The 19,615-nt window shown below is 32.8% G+C and overlaps 2 protein-coding genes across 2 annotated transcripts in view; one reads left to right on the top strand and one right to left on the bottom strand.

Annotated features, from left to right (window-relative positions):
* myo (growth/differentiation factor myoglianin) overlaps nucleotides 1–16,811 on the bottom strand; it is a 108,055-nt gene extending 91,244 nt beyond the window's left edge. Inside the window, exon 1 of the mRNA XM_035359371.2 lies at nucleotides 16,204–16,811. Within this exon, the coding sequence (XP_035215262.1) occupies nucleotides 16,204–16,651 (448 nt within the window). The 5' untranslated portion in view covers nucleotides 16,652–16,811. The remainder of the gene's footprint in view (nucleotides 1–16,203) is intronic.
* Tcs4 (Threonyl-carbamoyl synthesis 4) overlaps nucleotides 1–19,615 on the top strand; it is a 500,068-nt gene that overhangs the window by 160,804 nt on the left and 319,649 nt on the right. The gene's annotated exons all lie outside the window — the stretch shown is intronic.

Here is a 19,615-nt window from a genome sequence, read left to right as displayed (position 1 = left end):
CCTTACCTCTTTCTCGTTATACCGGCGTCAGTCTGTACAGCCTTGAAAAGAAAAGCCCACATCTAAATAAGATTGCCAGATGTCAAATTCTATTTAAGCCTAATTAAACTATTTGTTTAATATAAATTAGATTTAATTGATAAATTATTTTAAACTAAAAGCATTTTATGACATATTAAAGAAAATATTTGAAGTCGCAAAAAATAGCATAAGAAAATGATGGATGTCGCAAAAATTTCGCAAAATCGCAAATACTGAAATTTTAGCAGCACAAGTTTGTCGAAAGTTGTAAGCTTGTGCAAAATCCCACGATCTGGCAACAGTGGTTCCGAAAGTGAGTTGAGCGAAGTGGTAGTTCGAAGATTCATCGTATTGTTGTCACTATCTAATAACTTGAATTTAAACATTATCAAAATAATTTCATTTCAGTTCATCAAACTCTCAAAAATATGTTAATGTAGCTGCTTAAAATCGCAATTCACAGCAGAAAGCTTCAAAAACAAATACGAACAACAATTCATTAAATAAATATAACACGAAAACAAATTTATATTCTTTTCGATTGCCGCTTTATCTTTCAAATTTTCCTCTTACATGAAATTGATCAAATTTGTATAGCTTTATAAATTTAACAGGGCATACTCAAGCTCACAATCCTTCTTAAAAAAATTAATTGCCTCCAAAATTTTCATGCTTTCTAGCATACATATATTTTACGCAAGTTTGAATTTATGATATTTTTCATGTTTTCTTGTGAATATTGTTTTGTACTGTCGTTAATAATTTTTTTAATGATTCATGAAACTGTGCCGCGTAATGAAAGGAGACAGTAGAGGATTAAACATTGAGTACCACCTTCTGTATTTCTGAACAATAGGAATATTAATTCGAAGCATTTGTAAAATAAGCTCTGATATTAAGCTCATACTATTTTCGGGGATATTTCCTATACAGTGGTCTTAATTTGGCAGCTCACGGGCTGCACGTGACCCCCGCCAAAGGGGCTTTTCTTAACGTTTTGTGTATTACCTTTATTTATTAAATATCATGTTCTTCGCGCTTAAACCATACAATTGAATTCAACAGCAATATTACAAAAAAGTAATATTATTTCACACTAAAAATGAATAAACGTGATTCTCGCATGAATACCATGTTGTCCAAGTTTTTCTTATTTTTATTCACAATATATCTCATACATAAACATATTAAACTGAAATATAATCCAAGTATAATTAATCAGGTAATCCGAGAAAAAGAATAAAAAATAAACTAACCTAGTAAGCAAACAATATCCCTTACATTCCAAATTCTAAATATTTGTTTACATAAGCATTTATCGCAAGGCCTGCCGGGAATACGATATCAGACGATCGCAAACGCACTATCGCCAGAGATCACATGATAATTTTATTTTCAGCAATTTCACTGAATCGACGCAAAATGCCAAAACTAAATTAATAGCCCTTCTGGTCAAATTGCCCCTTTGAGCTAACACAAAAACAAGCAATTCGACCAGCGGGCAAGAAAGCATATTTTTCGGTGCACAAAACTAAAAGTTTAATTTTTGGCCCCACTTTGCAAAAAGATACTGCAGAATTGAAAATAAATTGACTTAATTCACTATTCTGTTAAATTTCAAATGTAAACAAATATGGCTGCTATAGTAAAAAAAATTAGGCTTAGCCGCACTTAAACAACTTTTAAATTATTGATAATTCTATAACTATTGCAAGCAGATAAACTAAAGGCACAAAAACCTTAACCTGAAGATAAGAACAAGAAGTAAAAATGCACAATTTACCAACATATAAGAATAAAAAACTGTGCTCACTCAGCCGAGTAACAAAGTAGGTATATATAATCCACTTTTGGTGCGGCCGATTGCAACCAAAAAGGAAGGTGCACATCTACATGTTATAGCAGTCCTATATACAAAATTTCAAAGTTCTGAGGCTACTCGTTTTTGAGTTATGCGAGATAAATACGTACATACGTACAGACACCACGGAAAAGTCTCTTCAGTTTTAGAATTTGTTTGGGGGGAAAAAAGAGTCCTCTAGTCTGTTTGGGGGAAAAAAAAGAGTCCTTTAAGTCTTACGTACAGATGTCACGCAAAAACATCCTTAAATTCCATTCGATAGCGGTCAAAATGGATATTCTCGTTGAACTATGGTACCCCGAATTTTTCATGATTACAATACTACTTCCTTTACTTAGTACAAAGAATTAACAAGCCCGATAAAAATATATCGTTATATTTTCCTCCTAACGTTTCCTTAGGTGATTTAAGACTTTCTAATTTATAGTATCACTGCATGAAGGTACTAATGGATAGCAAAAATAAGAGTATCAAATGCCGTAATTAATTGAATTCTATGAAATATAGAATAATCTAATATCGAGGAACCAAAACGTTCTACGATTGTTTCTTCAGTTCTTGCTCGCTGCAAAAATTTATGTTACTACACATGCATGTATCGGGCTTCCATAGTTATGAGAAGTTGTTATTACATATGGCTGTACTGAAAAGATCAATCCAAACATATAAAACAGCTCAAATATCACACATGAATAACAATAAATAATAAAAAAGAACAAACTTTAATAAAGTAATAATCAGAATAAATGCATATGGGAACAAAAGTTAAAAGTAAAAAATTTAAACAACAAGAAACGGAACATAGAGATATAGTCTTTACAAGGAGTTCAAGAAAGCTCTGGAATTCCAATATAGTAGTTTACTTGTGTCACCACGTTTCTGAGACTTTTCATCTAGTTCTGGGCATATAAGATGCTTTGCATTCATGATGCCCGAACTGCAAATTTGGCATACACTAGATGGAAGGATGCCAATTTTATCAAGATGATGTGCCATGCAATCGTGACCTGTTTGCAGTCTGAAGTTTGCCACAGCCACTTTACGGGGTTTTTGACAAAACATTTTCCATGTGTATTGAATGTTAGTCCAGCATTTGTCTGTTGATTTTGCTGCATGGTCAGATTTAAGAGTATCCATTAATTTCTCAAAAATAAGCTTTTTAAGTGACTCTGGAGGAAGTGGTTTGCTGTCTTGTAGCGCAAGTGTTTCTCTCTTTGCTAGTGAGCCTGCCTTTTCGCTACTGTTGATACCTACATGCAAAGGAATCCATTGAAAAACGATTGTTTGGTGTGTTTATAAAGAAAGTTCAAGGTTTGTCTTATTTCTGAGATAATCTAGGTATGTGTGTCATGATTTATAATTACAGCTTGGATGGCTGCTTTGGAATCGTTTAGAATAACTGATTTAGAGAAACAATCGATCTTTATCATGAGGTTTTCCAGAGCCAGTGAGATTGTAAGGATCTCTGCATCAAAATTCGACATGAAGTGTCCCATAGAAGTACATTAGGGAAAATGTTTACTGTATACACCAGACCCGGTGTTGTCTTGTACTTTACAGCCATCAGTGTGCACACTAATTCAGGGCTGTCCAACTGGCGGCACGCGGGCCGTATACGTCCCGCCAAATTATTTTTACGGCTCGCGAGTACATTTTACTATGAATAAATTTATATTATTATTATTATTATTATTAAAATTATTTTACTATGTGAAAATTTAAATCTAATTTGAATTTAAATTAGGTACTATTTAGTTTGAGTAACTTCACTTAACCTGGCTGAATACAGCAGCAATCCGTTTAACGTCTGATGATGGTTGGCTCAACGTTGGCGCCACATATTATATTTGTGGTTGATTGTTGTTTATCTACGGTTAGCGCATGTGATGCGCACACTCCCCTGCGCTATTTGGTTGATTCATGAAATCGTGCGAGTGCAGTCTTGTCTAGAATTTGTTAAGGGGTGACTGTGTTATGGTATTATTAACTTAATTTCATATTTATTTATTAATTAAAATAATTATTGAATATGAGTGTTACTAATAAAAGTAGACCTCGAAAGTCGAAAATTTCAAGATCGCTGAGAGATAGATTATTTATTTATTCTGAACAAGAATGGTAAACCACAGTGTTTGGAATGTTACAAATCATAGCTGTGTGTAAAGAATATAACTTTAAGTGCCATTACCTTTCCATACATGAAAAAAAGTATTCGTACACGCGAGATCTCAATTTGATGATCTTAAACCGTCTATTGATTTATTTTGTGATCCAATTAATACTGATATCAACTCCGTTGATCTTAAATATCAAATACAATTATGCGACCTGCAGGCTGACCAATTTTTTACATCACTGGAATAGAAATATTCAAATTTTTAGATAAAGAGAAATATCCAAAATTGAGAGATTTTGGACTTCAAATTGTATCAATGTTCGAAATTATATATATATCTGCGAGCGTGCATACTCCGATATGAAATATATAAAGTCAAAATATAGAAACAGTTTGAAAGATTCCACTCTTCAAGATATAATTAGACGTGCCACAACAAATATTGATGTGGACATATAAGATATTGTTGATAAACAATTACAGCCACAATGTTCTCATTAATATATTACGAATATTTTAATGTTTTCTTTTTAGTATAATAAAATATTTTTAATTAATATAAACTGACTTTTCATTTATCAATCTTCATGTTTGGTAAAGAAAATATGGCCCGCGGGCTATGATAAGTTGGACAGCGCTGCTCTAGTTTATTCAGGCTCAGGGTATTGCTCATCTAACATACATAATGTGTTTGAATTTGCTATTGCATCAGGAATGTTTTTCTTTCCCAAGTCATATATATCTAACTGGTATATCTAACTGATAACTAACATATATATCTAACTGATATCAGTATATTCAAGAGAGTAACCATGACCTTAATATAATTCATTAGTTTGTTTTAATCTATTTCTTGTAATAATTACTCACAAGCCTCTAGGGGAAACATTTGGCTCTTCATAGTACTTGATTTGCATTCATTCATCCAATGCGCTCTATGCGATGTTTTTATTTTAAAGAAATTCCTAAATGCTTGTTTCTTGATTTCAGTAGCACGTGGTGGGTTGGAAGTATAGTTTTGCATAGCTGTAATCAGGATAATTTTCAACGCAGCTGTGATAATTCGAAGAGCTTGGCTTTGGGTTCTTTCCAAATAATCAATCTTCCCTTGTGTGGTAGAGATTAATATCTCACTTCCATATTTGAAAACAGGTTTAATATAAGTGTTGCAAGTTTTATTTAGGGTATTCTGTGAGCTTCCCCATTTGGTACCGGCTAGTCTTTAAAAATTTAGGAACTTTTCTCTACTTTTTCTATAACAGTATTCACATGAGTAGTAAAGTCTATTGTTCTCCTCCAGCACTACACCAAGATATGTGGTACTAGTGCTTTTTTTAAGAGTAGTATTGTCTATTTTAAAAATTCAAAGTCTGTATTCACGTGTCTCAGAGAGAAGAACTAGTAAATTGTCTTGTTTTTATTTATAATCATATTGTTCTCTTTGCACCAGGTCTGCAGGACTTCAAGTGCATTATTCATTATAATTTCAAGTTTTTCCTTTGGTCTTCGTATTTTCTGAAATTTTCTGCTTCTGTCCAAATAACAACATCGTCTGCAAACATACAGACCTTTAATGCTTTTTAACTTGGTTACCAAATCATTTAGATAAATGTTAAAGAGGGTGCAGCTGCTAAATGCTCCTTGAGGTAGTCCTAATTTACTTCGTTTATAATTTGAATCCTGCTCGTTCAAGCTGGTCTTCGCCCATCTTTGGGATAAAAACGTCTTGTACCAGTTATACATTTTCCTGCCAATTCCATAAACGTGAAGTTTGTTTAGGAGTTTCCTTCTCCATATTTTGTGTCGTAGTTTCAGAGTTCAATTCGCGGCGCAGACGCTTGTGAGACATGTCGCAAAATAAGCACTGCATTAGGATGCAATTCAGTAACAAATAGTCCAGCAGAAGGTGGTTCGAACGTTTTGTTTTCAAGTCAAGCTGTTCCAAGTGGAAAAGGCAGGGAATTTAAGCAAATAAGTACTGCATGAGCAGTCATTAAACCAGGAATCGCAGAAATATTTCCTCTGCTCATTCGTTTTACTTCGTAGAAAGAAATCGTTTCCGTATTTCCAGCTGACATGTGACGAGAAATGGGTACACAACACTATTGGCAAATAGTCATGCCATTGTTATTAGCGACAGATCCTCTTCTGTACTCTGTAAAACTTCAATTTCGTCACAAAAAACTAACGTTGTAGATAATGACATGCATCATGAGTTCCTTCTTCGAAGCCAAACTTTTACGAATTGGGTCTGCACTCAATAACTCGAATTCGTACAATTTCCTTGATTTTGAAATAACCAGTATTGACAAACAAGAAAAAAATACAGTACTTACAAGACCGTGGCAAACCAGACTCAGCGAGAAGGGCTAGTTATGCAATTATTACTATGGAACGGACACCGCTATCGCATTTGCTTTGCTTCCGAGATATTTTTAACTGACTATCACTAATTTTGTGCCCTGTAAAATATTATGCGCAAACAATAGTACTGGAATTATGCATAGATAAAATTGGAAGTAATCAGACCATTTGCTTTTGAAATAAACATTATCGTTCGGAAAACATTATTCATTACAGTGTTGTCTATTTTGAAAGATTAAATATCATGCAACAAAACATGTTTGATCACCTGATAGTGATACATGCATACATACATACTTTTAACCTGTTCTTTTTCTTAACTCTTTTTCTATGAAATGGTATAAATGACTCTTGACTTTTAAGAAATGAACGTTATACAAAAAAGAGGGAAAATACTGAAATAAATATGGTATACGTTATAAGGTAGTTCTCCCGCCTTCCTACCATGCCTTCGTGGTGTGGTGGTGTGCACGCTAGGCGCGTATCCAGAGGTCCGTGGTTCGATTCCCGGCGAAGGTGTTGCTCATTTTTCACTTCTGCTTCCAAAAGATACCTAATATCTCTACAGTGGCACCCGAACTAAAAGGGTAGTGGAACGTAATGGTAAAAGTTTACAATTGGGTGCTTCTTGTTTTTTTGGTGATTCCTTTTGGAAGACAAGATCGGCGCCAGGAAGGCACAATTTCAAGATAGCCGCTACACAAAACCAAAATAAGAAGTAAGAGAATTGCTTAAACTCGGTGTCCATACGCACATCGATCTATTTTCACTTAAACAACATCAGAGAATTGCACAAATTAGGCATTGCGAACTGCCTTAACTTTGTCCATGTACACATCGACCTATTTTTACTTAAAAAAAATCAGGAAGCTGAAACATATTTAAAACTATAAGGTATTTCTACCACCTTCCTTGCGTGCCTTCGTGGTGTAGTGTTTATGCACGCTGGGCCGGTATTCCAGAGGTCCGTGGTTCGATTCCCGGCGAAGGCGTTACTAATTTTTCAATCACCCTTGCTTCCAAAAAATCCTGATGTCTCTGTAGTGGCACCCGAAATAAAAGGGTGTTGGATGGTGATTCTCCACACCCAGGATTTGGCGACTGGGTCCCCTAAAAACCCCAATCATCCTTTAAAAGCGGGAGTATATAAGGTATTTCTCCCGCCTTCCTAGGCCTTCGTGGTGTGGTGGTCTGCACACTGGGCGCGTATCCAGAGTTTCGTGGTTCGATTCCCGGAGAAGGCGTTGCTCATTTTTCACGTCTGCTTTAAAAAAATACCTGGTGTCTCTACAACGTGCAATAATAAACTTCTGTAGAATAAAATTAGTAAAAATTAAATGATTTCAAATTATACTTAATGGCTTTTCAGAAGCAAACGTACAACTCTGCATTTTGGTATCAAAAGGCAACTATCGATAACAATTTTATTTAAAACGTGCACTAAAACAAAGGCTTCTTTGGAGCGAGAAAGACGAAAATTTAACTGCATTTTCGCGAGCAATCATATTCAGAATTTTACATTCACCAGTTGGATTTTACACTAATATACAACTCGCAACTGTAATTTTTTCGCATTAACTGGGTCTATGATTTTCGAGGCATGAAATATAAAAAATCAAGTATACCCTCACCAAGATATGGATTAGGGAATCTTTCAACTGCTAACAGGGTATGCTTACTATACATAATCATTAAACATTGCTTAACAGCATACTTATACAAAAATACGAACCTCATAGATACTAAGACGTCTTTTCTCCAAAATTTTCAAACTGAATTTGGCTCTTTTTCATACCAAGGTATAGAAATGAAATGCAAAAAACAATTAAAATTAATCTCCTGTTGATGCTTTCTGAATACCGAAAGGTGTTACATGCGCCTGATATTAAATAGGCAAAACTGTTATTGGCATTTAAAATCATTTGTATGACATGTTTTAATTTCAAACATCATAGTCAGAATTGTAAAATAACACTTGCGGGTGTTAGTAGGCATTTGTGGTTTACAGTCACTTGACCTTGTTTGTAGTTTAAAGACTTTTCAGTTATCCTTTTTAAATTTTGAATAATTTTAGAAATCACAGTAAGCGCTTTATAACAAAGTTCTATTTTTATTTTCTTTTCTTTTTTTCTTTTTACCACCCTTTTTTGATAATAAGAAGAGATAACTGAGTGGCATTCTAAGATTGACTTAAATCGTTAAAATATATTGTCTTGAATGATGCAGTTCATTTCAGAATTAAAGAAAACGGCTATTAAATTTCAAAACAAATGCATAAATACGATACTTATTTTACAAACGAATTATAAGAAAAATAATGTATTATATTAGCAAGATCTCATCATTAATGCAAAATCAAGTAGTCGAAGCTTAGATAATCGAGATTTATTAAAACTGAAATAAAAGTATGTTGCCTTTTGGAATTTGTTCAAGAATTCTTCTGAATAAACAAGGTCAAAGATACATTTCGTAATCTCTGTTTTATATAGCTTTGGATTGGATCACATTTCAAATCATACCACTATAGAAGCTAAGAACCGATAAATATGCAAACGTCAACATGTAAATGAAATTGCACATTGTTGACAAAAGTAAGCTTAAAAATCCACAAGTAAGAAAAAGAAACTGGCTGTTATTAAGAAAAGGGTAATGTATGTCTTAAGAATTTAATATTATGAAAGAGTGAGTGGTATAAAATGTACCCTTCTGGCGTTCTATTAAACTGATTCATCAAATTACGAAATTCCATTGAAATTTTGGACTTAATTTTCTTCACCGAAGAACTTAGCATCTAACGTTACTGTTTATTTAGAATTGAGTCAGAAGCAAACAGCTAGACGTTCTAAATGTTTTCCAAAGCTTGATTTTGTGTTATAGAATAGTTTTCTGGAAAAACTACATGTATCTCGAAGACAGGGGCATTGTTGTACGCCTTCATCAGCAGCAACTGAGGAATAGATATCTTATCACTGATGGCTATACGGAACCGGCATAATTAGGCTTTATAATATAGTACTGTATTTCATAAGACCTCTGTTTGCGTCCCGCTAGCTGTATCAGACAAGAAAGCTTATCTAGCATGGTACAGACAACGCGCGCCTTTGACCACAGTTCAGTGGAGCACCGTGCTTTTTACAGACGCATCAGGATTCAGCCTGGACACTGATTCTCGGCGAACCTGTATCTGGAGAGAGCCTGGAACACGATACAATCCCTCTCTCATCGAGAAAAGTATCATTATCGTGGTAGTGATGTAATGGTTGAAGCAGGCGTTATATTGGATGGCCCCATACCCCTGCATCTGTTTGACAAAGGCTTCCTGACTACTATGGGGTACAGGAAGGAGATCTCATAACCCTACATTCGACTTTTCAGGGGCATATTTGGTTCCGTGTTCCTATTAATGGACAGTACGTATTAATTCCTATTAATGGACTATTAATGTATTCCTGTTATGGGGGGGGCAATTTCATCTTTCCATTCTGGAGTTGAAAACTGCCTAGTTGCAGGAGTTAAATCGACTGCCCCTGGTTCTCCTCAACTGCCTCCTGTCCAGTATGCCGTCACCTTGCGCTACCTGTCTGGCTGTGAGAGCGAACCATACCCCAGATTAAGACTCATTTTCAGTTCAATATCACAATGTGGATTTTGGACATAATTTCACTATGAACTTTATTGATATCATGCTTACATCAAATGATTTTTGATTAGTACATCTTGTTTTCTCTTATAAGTGTATAGTAATTTTATTAAAAATCTGCCTACTAGTATTTCAAAAATTCGAAATAATGTGCAGATTCTCTTAATTTTGCACATGAGTGTAAATGACTACATATTTGCTTGAAAACTTCTAAATTAAATTACTGAATGACCAAAATACACATTTTTCTTAGGTATCAATAACGGGAAAGCTCTCACGCTTTTCAGACATAATTAAATATGCATGGTAAGCAGCAGTGTACAGCTTTTCGCTACTTTATATGTCAGTTCCTAGAATTGTAGACAGCAAGATTCTTATTGTTCCATCTTACCTTCTAAACACAGTAACCACAAATTCAAATGAAGATTCAAAATAAACCTATTTCTTAATATGTCAACCTGACGATTACATAAAACTAATAACAAAAATTAATTCGCAACTTGCAAGAAATCCCGAACGAACTAGTGGAAATAAATATATGAAATACAAATATATTTTAAATTATGAAATACAAAAGCTGCTTCATGTGTTCGGTTTCAGTTTATTTAATTATGGCAAAGCACTCGAGGGCTATTTGCTTAAGGGGATGCATGCCTTTATGGAGGATTTTCTAAGGGAAACTGGCTCCATTCGAACCCTGGACCGAACTACCAGTGTTCAGCGACTTTTTAATTCTCGGCTACTATTGGGCGCTCCTTCGTGGGAGTTTCCGTGGTTTTTCCCTTGTGTAACGTGAAAATTAGTCAGTTTAAGGAGTCCTCCTCTTAGGAACATGGCTTGTGTGTGCTTTGTCATAATCCAAGCAACCCATAATTCACCAACCCACGACTTTTAGGCGTAAGTGCTAGCTAATACACGAAATCACTCACCAGAATAAGATCGACAGATAGGAGGTGGCTCAAGAAACATGACCTATTGCTGGCGCATTGCCAATGCTCTCTTCTTCAATTATCATTTGCTCGCTATTTAAATTCAACCTAATTTGTATTCTGGTGAAGGGTTTCGGATAAAATAAACGTTACAGGAGAGAATTAACGTAAAAATAGCACGCTATTTAAAATAAACCTTACGCAGTTACTCTAAATTTCTTGAACTTAATTATGAGATATTAAAAATTGGGAAATATTAGATCATAATTTAACACTCTTTACATTTTTGTAGTTCAGAACTTTAAGACAGCATTCGTCAAATTGGAAAGCAACTGAAAAAAAAAAAAATTCAAAGAAATACGTGTTTATAAAAGATGATTCTGTGGAAAACAGGAGTATTCTAAGCAATACTGGTTGTGTTTTGGAATTAACATTCTGAAGTTCTTGATTTATATATTACCAAATTTGAAAATCTTGCATGAAGATCAATCACATTACAAATTCAAATCTTAGATCTCGTAAATTCCTTCGAAATTCATAACGCAGGGTTATCGTTTGAGCTATCTGTACTAAATACATGCAATTAATTTTAACTTCCTGAAACTCATTATCGAAATAGCTGGTAATCATGCCCTTGTATATTTTTATTATTTTGTATTTTAAAGATGTCATATTAACCAAGGGCAAATGCTGTTCAATGCTTCTGCTAAATTAGGTCACACATTTAGAAGTGAGGTAAAGCAATAAACTTTAAACTCTGCTTTTTGAACTCGAAAGCTTTCGAAAAGAACTTATTATTAGTAACTGAATAAAATTCCAGCGTGCTTTCTCATTGTCTTCCTTATTAATGTATTAGTAACTGAATAAAATTCCAGCGTGCTTTCTCATTGTCTTCCTTATTCTGGAATACGAAACTAAAAGGTTCAAATGTTATTACCGTTTTGTTTGAGCTGTATAGCTATCGTATCACTTTCGTTTTTGCTATGGCTTTTTTGGTATCATTAACCAAACTACTTCTTAATACAATTAACACTCCCCAAACGTATATTTAAGTATTTGTAAACTGCATTTTTAATCATAAACTACAAACTTTGAGTAATAGATGCAGACGTTACCTCTTTCCATCCGTCACAAGCACATACATATATAAGTGTCATCTACAGATGTTACCGACTCTGGATTTTATTTTCGTAATCAGTTATTATGCAGTTTAAGTAAATTATGCAGGCGTAATTTACTTAACCTGCATAATAACTTAAGTAAATTATCAGTTATTATGCAGGTGGAAAATTTAGTTAAGTAAATCTGAATTAGAAAGTTAAAATACTTTTTTCCCTACGTGAGAATACTTTATCCCATATCCAGTATGAATCATTATGAAATAATGCTTTTTTTATGTTAAAAAATTTTAAATGAGAGAAAATTTGCATATTTCATTGTCAGATAAGCTGGTAAAGTATTCTACCTTTTCCGTTGTTAAAAAGCTCCCTATCGTGTCCTAGATCAATTCACAGAAAAGTTATGTTAACAGCTCTCTCTCTCTCTCTCAAAAAAAAAAAAAAAAAAAAAAAAAGTCTTACTCCACATTTTACGTCTTTCTTCTTCTTCTTTTTCTCTTTTTTTCCGATTTTAAACAGCTACAGATAACTTAAAGATACATATTATCTTTACGCACTATTTTTTTTTTCATTTCTAAGCAGAAAAAAGAAAATATGCAAAGTTTCAGACTGAAATGTCAACAAAGTGAAATTATTAAAAATAGATGCTTGAGGGTCTTAAAACTAAGTTCTCGCAACAATACTTCAATTTCTAATAAACTTATAAACTACTGCGTATTTTAAAACAAATATATTTCTAATAGCTTACAGCTCGACACATTCAACATAAAAGTACAATACATAATTTTTGAATCCCCCCCATGCATGTTCTTGTGATGTAAGTGTTAGGAAGCAGGGTTAGCAACTAGAAGATCAGTTATCTTGACGGGGTTCAAATCCGGCTAAAGCCACAATTGATTTTCCATGCTCCTAATCTCACAAACCTAATGCTGCCTACAGTTATGTCCAAATTAAATTCTGGTTGACGATAACTCGTCACCATCAGGATTTGGTCTCGGTGCCTCTTCCAAATATTCTTTTAGTTTGGTTTGGTTTAGTTGATTATGGCAAGGCACTCTAGGGCTATCAGCCTAAGAGAAAGGATGCCTTCGTGGAGGACCAGTTCTCGAGGGGAGCTGGTTCGTATACATCTTACAGAATGGGGGGAAACCACGAAAACGCCCATGCAGCCAACCCTTTCGCTTGAAATCAAACCCAGGTCAAAGCTACCTACAGTCAGTGATTTTATAGCTCGGTAGCTGGTGGAACCTACAAGTCGTCTTTTAAAAGCGGGAGAAGCTAAGGAATTATTGCATCTCTTACTTTAGAATAGTCACTTTAATTAACCAGGAATTGTTAAATAATTTTTTATATTCATGGATAGTACGAGTAATGAGTTCTTTAGTTATTTTAAGAGTATGATATTTTCCCCCTTCATTTACATCTTTGATATTATAAGTAAACTTATCATGCACATCTGTATAATCAATTATAATATAATAAATGTCACACAATAATATTAAAGGTGTTAGAGCAAAATAAACATGTTTGCATAGCTATATGCAATTTCAGCAAAACTATGTGTCACTTCAAACATAAAAATAATATTTAAATGGTACTTTTATGGTACACATTTTGTGAATTTTATCTACAAGTTCGATATTTTTATTTTGTTATCTCACTTAAAGCTTTTAAACAACATTTAGAATTTTTTACTTATTTTTTTAATAAGCAGCTCCTTAAATGATTGCGGAAAAGAATAACGTCATTGTTGTCACTTTCTTTCTTGATATGGTGTTTTTCCATGGAATACATAAACGGAAATGCCTAAAGCTAGATGCCGGCACGATCAGCTGTTTCAGGCTAAACCGGTTCTTTAAATATCCATTACACTAAGGAGTGCCAGATTTATTCGAACAAAATAAATGATGCCGTACAAGTTTGTTTTTAGTATGACTGAACTTAAACATGCACGAACGTAATAGATATATACGTTTCAGAAAATTAAAATAACTCTTATATAATGGTCATGTATATTTTTGCATTACTTAATTTAGTGATCTTAAAATTTTGTCGATTTGACGAATAAAGCTATAATTTTTTCTTCTTTTCTGGCACTCCTAAAGCTATAACTTTATTGTTTAACCCCTGAAACTGTGAAATTTTGTTTTTAAACTGTTTTCATCTTTAGAAAATAAATGTTAAAAAAAAGCATTGAAAATATATCTCAGGTTATGGGAGAAATGGAAAAAAATTAATTATTCTTTTACAGTTTTACACATAAAACAAAATTCCTACATAGTATTTTAAGTAGCAATAAGAATTAAAAAGTATTATCTCATTAATTACTTCAGACAGTTAGATGTAAAGCATTGCTAAGTCTTGGGTGATAAGTCTAAAGCATTTCTAGGTCTTGAAAGCAAATTATTACCTTATATAATTAATTATCTTAACTGGCAATCAGACGTTACTTGAATAATAGAATACTAAAAAAATAAATATTAACAGTAAAATTTCAAATTGCGTTAGTAAAAATAATTCATATATTCATTCATATATATATACTATATATATTTACTACAAATGAATTTTATTTCAATTATTTTGTAATCTACAACATTTAATCTAAATTAACGAAATAAACTTCTCTACGATTTCAGCATAGTAATTTACGAGAATGTTGGGATACAGAAAACATATGCTCCCTATTTAGAGTATAGCTAAATGCAAATATTTTTTTTTCTTCCTTTTTTATAAAATCTGTTATTTTCAAGTAAATCTAAACTGACTAAACGCTTAATAAGTTTCTAAACAAAAACATGACTGAGTTACATTTTAAAACTAAGCGTACTTGAAATTTAGTTCTGTGCATTAACTTTTTAAAGCAATAGTTTAACAATCAAATGGCATTTAATATAAAAAGACACTTCCCAAGATCCCCCCCCCAATTCTCAGTTTTACTTTTTTAAGTTAAATGTTAAACCTTATATCTATTTTTAGCATTAAAATACTATCACGAATGATTGTGGTAATACCGCATCTGATGGCTATGTTTAATTTAAAATAACGGTTAATTAGAATGCAGTTAAAAAAACATTGGGAAGAAGAACCTATATTATAATTATCACAGAAATACTGTGGACAGTTTATTCGTATTTTGAAGGAATTTAATGTACAGGGTAAGTTTATTTGGTTACGTATATTAAATCAGATTTAAAAATTAAAACAAAATAGGTACATAACGAGAAAGAAAGATAAAATTAGAGCGGAAGAAGCTTAAAATTAAAAATGGCATTAAAGAACAATACTTATAGGAGAACTTTGTTGTTGAAATTAAACTCGTTTAGAATGTCAATTAGAATACCTGTCTCTTGAAACAGCAAATTTAAATAGTTTGCCACAGAAAGTTTTCCATAATTTCAAGACAAACAAACTTTACTTTTTTTAGAACAGGGTCTCGTTAATCGAACTCGTTTAGGAACAGACAATGCGTGATGTTAACTGCTGTTAAGCTGAAAATTTTAATGCAGGTTTCTTTTTCTACTTGTAACATTTTTTAAATAAATTCTTTAACATTTTACTTAAAATAATAATCTTTGAATTTATCAAACATATTCGTATTTATATACGTTAAAAAGAGTTCTCGGTTGTGCATTTGAGAAAATATGCAAATTTTAAGGCGCCATAAAAATCAATGAAATTCATCGACTTTTCTTTTCTTTTCACCATCGACGGAACAGCTGGCCCACTGGGTTAGGTGCTTTAAATTCATCGACTAAAATACTTACAGTTGGTGGATTAATTATTATTGTATTTACAAAGAACACCGGTTTTAAGATAGTGCTCTTCTCAGCTTCTAACTCGCTGATTAATTGTAATATAATCATGAAGAAACTTAAGATAGCCTTTTACTAAGTCAAATTTATCTACTAAAATACTTCAAGTTAGCTGATTAATTATTCTGCATTTACAAGAATAACAGTTTTAAAGTAGTACTACACTTACTCAAATTCATCCATTAAAATACATTTAGTTAGCAAATCAATTATCGTACATTTGCAAAATAATTGTAGCTTTCAGATAGCATTCATTACACTCATTAATTCGCTTAAAATACTTTGAAACTAATAAAAGTAAATAAATAAAGCACGTATGAAGCGAATAACCGTACTTACGTGTTTGAGCGAAGGCGAGAACTTTTTCCGCAGTGATATAAAAATCATCTTCATCTCCGTATTCGGGACCGGGTGTGAAAGTCGGTGAATCCGACTGCATGTTGTAGTTGTCTAACAGGTTGTCCAACGGAGGTATATGGGGGAGATCTTTTTGAGTGACGTTGGGAGCCTCTCTCATTCCCAGCTGTGTCAAGATCTGGTTCTTGATCGTCTGAATTCTCATAGCTCTTCGCTCTTCTTTCTCGATGCATCGGCTGCAGTTGCTCGTTCTTTCTTCAGAGATTGAATTTTCTTCCTCCTCTGTGTCCCACTCTTGCACATCTTGATCGAGCGAGTCCTCTGGCATGTGATGAGCGTATAGAGAAGTGTTCCAGACACACGGAAACACGACGGAAAGCACGTGAGTAGCGAACAATAGCCATTTAGAGATCCGAAATGAAACGGCCATGGTGAGCAGGAAACACGGATAATAATAAGACAAGGGAAGAAAAAGGAATTAAATCTAGAAGCAATAGTAGGGAGGGAGGGGGAGCTCGGATGGTTGCGAAAAATTGGCCGAGATACGGCTTATCTTTACGAAGTGATGGGTGACGACTGTGTAGAGCATAGCATCTACTTCCTGGCCTTTTTATAGAGAGTTGAGAGCTTTGAATGTGAAGACACGCCCCATACCCCCCCTGATTGGCAGAGGGCACTCCGGTTGCCCGGGAATCCAGCCAGCTGACCCCACCTCTCCGAACCAATAGGTACTCCGAACGGAGATGGAGAACGACGCGTAAAAGTAGAAATTTTACTAAAAATGTCGGCATGGCTTTCGAATGATCTAAGTGTAAAATCCTTTTCTCCGCAGATCACGGACTATCCCGAGTCGTACTGACGATATGTACGATACACAAACTTCGGAGGCAATGATTTATAAATTCAGATGATTAAAAATTGACAAACAAATGTGGAGATTTTATAATTAAAAATTATCTTAATAATATGCTTAAGACTTGCAAAAAGGAATCTGAAGGTGAAAATTTTATTTGTAATTAAGTAATTAAGTATTTGAAATTTCTCTTTAATACACTCTAACGGATGAGAAATTAGCACATTTACAGATGAGAAACTAGTGGTTACATTAAGTAAAAGCAAAGCTAAATTTAGTTATTAATAATAACTTCTGCTGAAAATCTCTGAGATAATCTTCTTTCAAAAGTAAATTAAAAAAAATTAGATACTATTAATAACTATTTCGGCTGAAATTTCTCAGCTAATTTTCTTTTCATGGCATATTAATAAAGCAAACATCATAATAAGAAGGCTGATTTTCTCCGTGGTGATAAATCTTTGCTATTGAAAAAGTTGTGTTTCCAATCTGAAAAAAAAAAAAAAAAAAAAAAAAAAAAAAAAAAAAAAACAACAGTATCTGCCTTTAAAAATCTACCCGCCCCCCCCCAAGAAAAAACTATTTTTAAATCTGATTCAAAATGGAAAGCGAAATTTGCATTTAAATTCCCGTTTCTTTCAAATGTTAAGAAATTAATTACAATTCTATTTAAAAAGCAAAAAAAAAAAAAAAAAAAGCGAAATGTTCTTCAAAATTAGCTTTGTAGAGCAAATTAAAATTTCAATGGCTAAAAATTAATAATATTTATTTTTAAAACTACGAATATGAAATTAATTTAAAAAGCATTTAAAACTTTATATTCTAAAGGCGACTTAAAAGTACAACATGAAATTGCGTTAAAACTTCCATTTTTACTCAGATATTAAATATTTATAAGCAGAGCTCTTCAGAATAATTTTAGAAATGGAAGCAACTATTTAGCGAGAAAATTTCAAATAAACCTGCATTACCTTTTAAAAGAAGAATTCTGCTTTATTTCTTAATAAAAAAGTTTACGCATATTTTAAGAAGCCTACAGTATAAATTTTTACTTCTGTTATTAAAATATCTGTGACTGAATATATGACGTGTTGATTGAATATATGAGTTTGTCGCAGAGTAAGGGTAGCATCAAAATTTAGGCAGCACCTAGTTCCACCAAATTTTTAACACATATATTTCTGCATCCAAAAGATACCTGACATTTCGAATTTACTTTTATTTATACATTTTGTGCAGATTTAGCGAATTTTACGTTTAAAAAGATTTATGCAATCAATACATTAATACATCAATACAAGTTATTTTTGCACACCTCGTATTTCGGTTGCAATCGGCCGCACCAAACGTATATAAATATATTTATGTATATAACCACTTTGTTACCCGGCTCAGTGATCTCAGTTTCTTTACTCTTATATGTTTGTAAATTGTACATTTTTTGCTTTAAAAATGATTGAATTATGTTGTTCTTATCTTCCGGTTAAGGATTTTATGCCTTTGTAATTCTGGAAGCAATATTTGTACAATTATCAACAATTTAAAAGCTGTTTGAGTGCGGTTAAGTTTTAAATAACATGGCCGACATATGTGTTTACATTTGAAACAGCAGAATTGTAGATTTGTTGCCAATCTAAAGAGACTAAGCTTCGCAACAACAAAAATAACGCTTGCATTTATTATTGCGAATTAAATCATGCTTAATCCTTTCTGGAATTTTTTTGAGGAAATAAGTGTTTAAGATTTACTTAATTTTTAATAATTAGTAATTTAATTTTTAATAATTAGTAATTTTTAATGCAGATATTTTGAGCTTTTATGTATTTTTGTCTTGTCGCGAAGTGAAAACTGAATTAATTGAATGAGAAATACTCAATCGTCTGTGAAAAACTGTTTCTTTTTTGTTTTGTTTGCTTAATTTCTTTTTTACATCGTTCTAGCTCTATTATAGTATTTGAAAAGAACATGTGGCAACGATTAGATAATTCTTTAAATGATATACATTTGGTGCATTCTGAGTTATAATATGAATGAAATATAATACTGTTAAGTGAACCTAGTGCCAGAGTGTCGCTATGTTAAACAAATAGAGTGAATTTTAAAGAATGCCTTTATTCTATTGTGGTTTATGCGCTGTCGGGGAAGTAGATTTAATTAAATCCAATAAGTTTAAAAGAAATGCAAGAAATAAATACGTATAATTTAATATTCCGTACAAGGAAGTCATGTGGTGTACACATCGGATTTTTTTAACTTACATAAAATTCTTCAGTGTTAATGTCATCCAAGTAAAAAATTTATATTTACATACTTAAATCTCGAAGTTTAAGATTTTTAAGTGATTTATTTAATGTTCTAAACTTTTGAATGAAAGTCTGTACTTAAAATTTCTGAAATGTGAAGGTTCTAAATATAGATTTTTAATTAAAAGGTCTTTCTCATCAATTTTAATTTTGTGTTTTCTACGAGTTCTTAAAATTTTCTATTAAAATCAAAAGAAAGTTGAATTCACAGAAAAAATATACCCAAATTTACTTATAC

Source organism: Stegodyphus dumicola, chromosome 2 (assembly GCF_044657685.1).
Source record: "Stegodyphus dumicola isolate Sdum_Otavi_A_Nest chromosome 2, ASM4465768v1".
Taxonomy (NCBI): domain Eukaryota; kingdom Metazoa; phylum Arthropoda; class Arachnida; order Araneae; family Eresidae; genus Stegodyphus; species Stegodyphus dumicola.
This window is presented reverse-complemented; position numbering and strand designations above follow the sequence as displayed.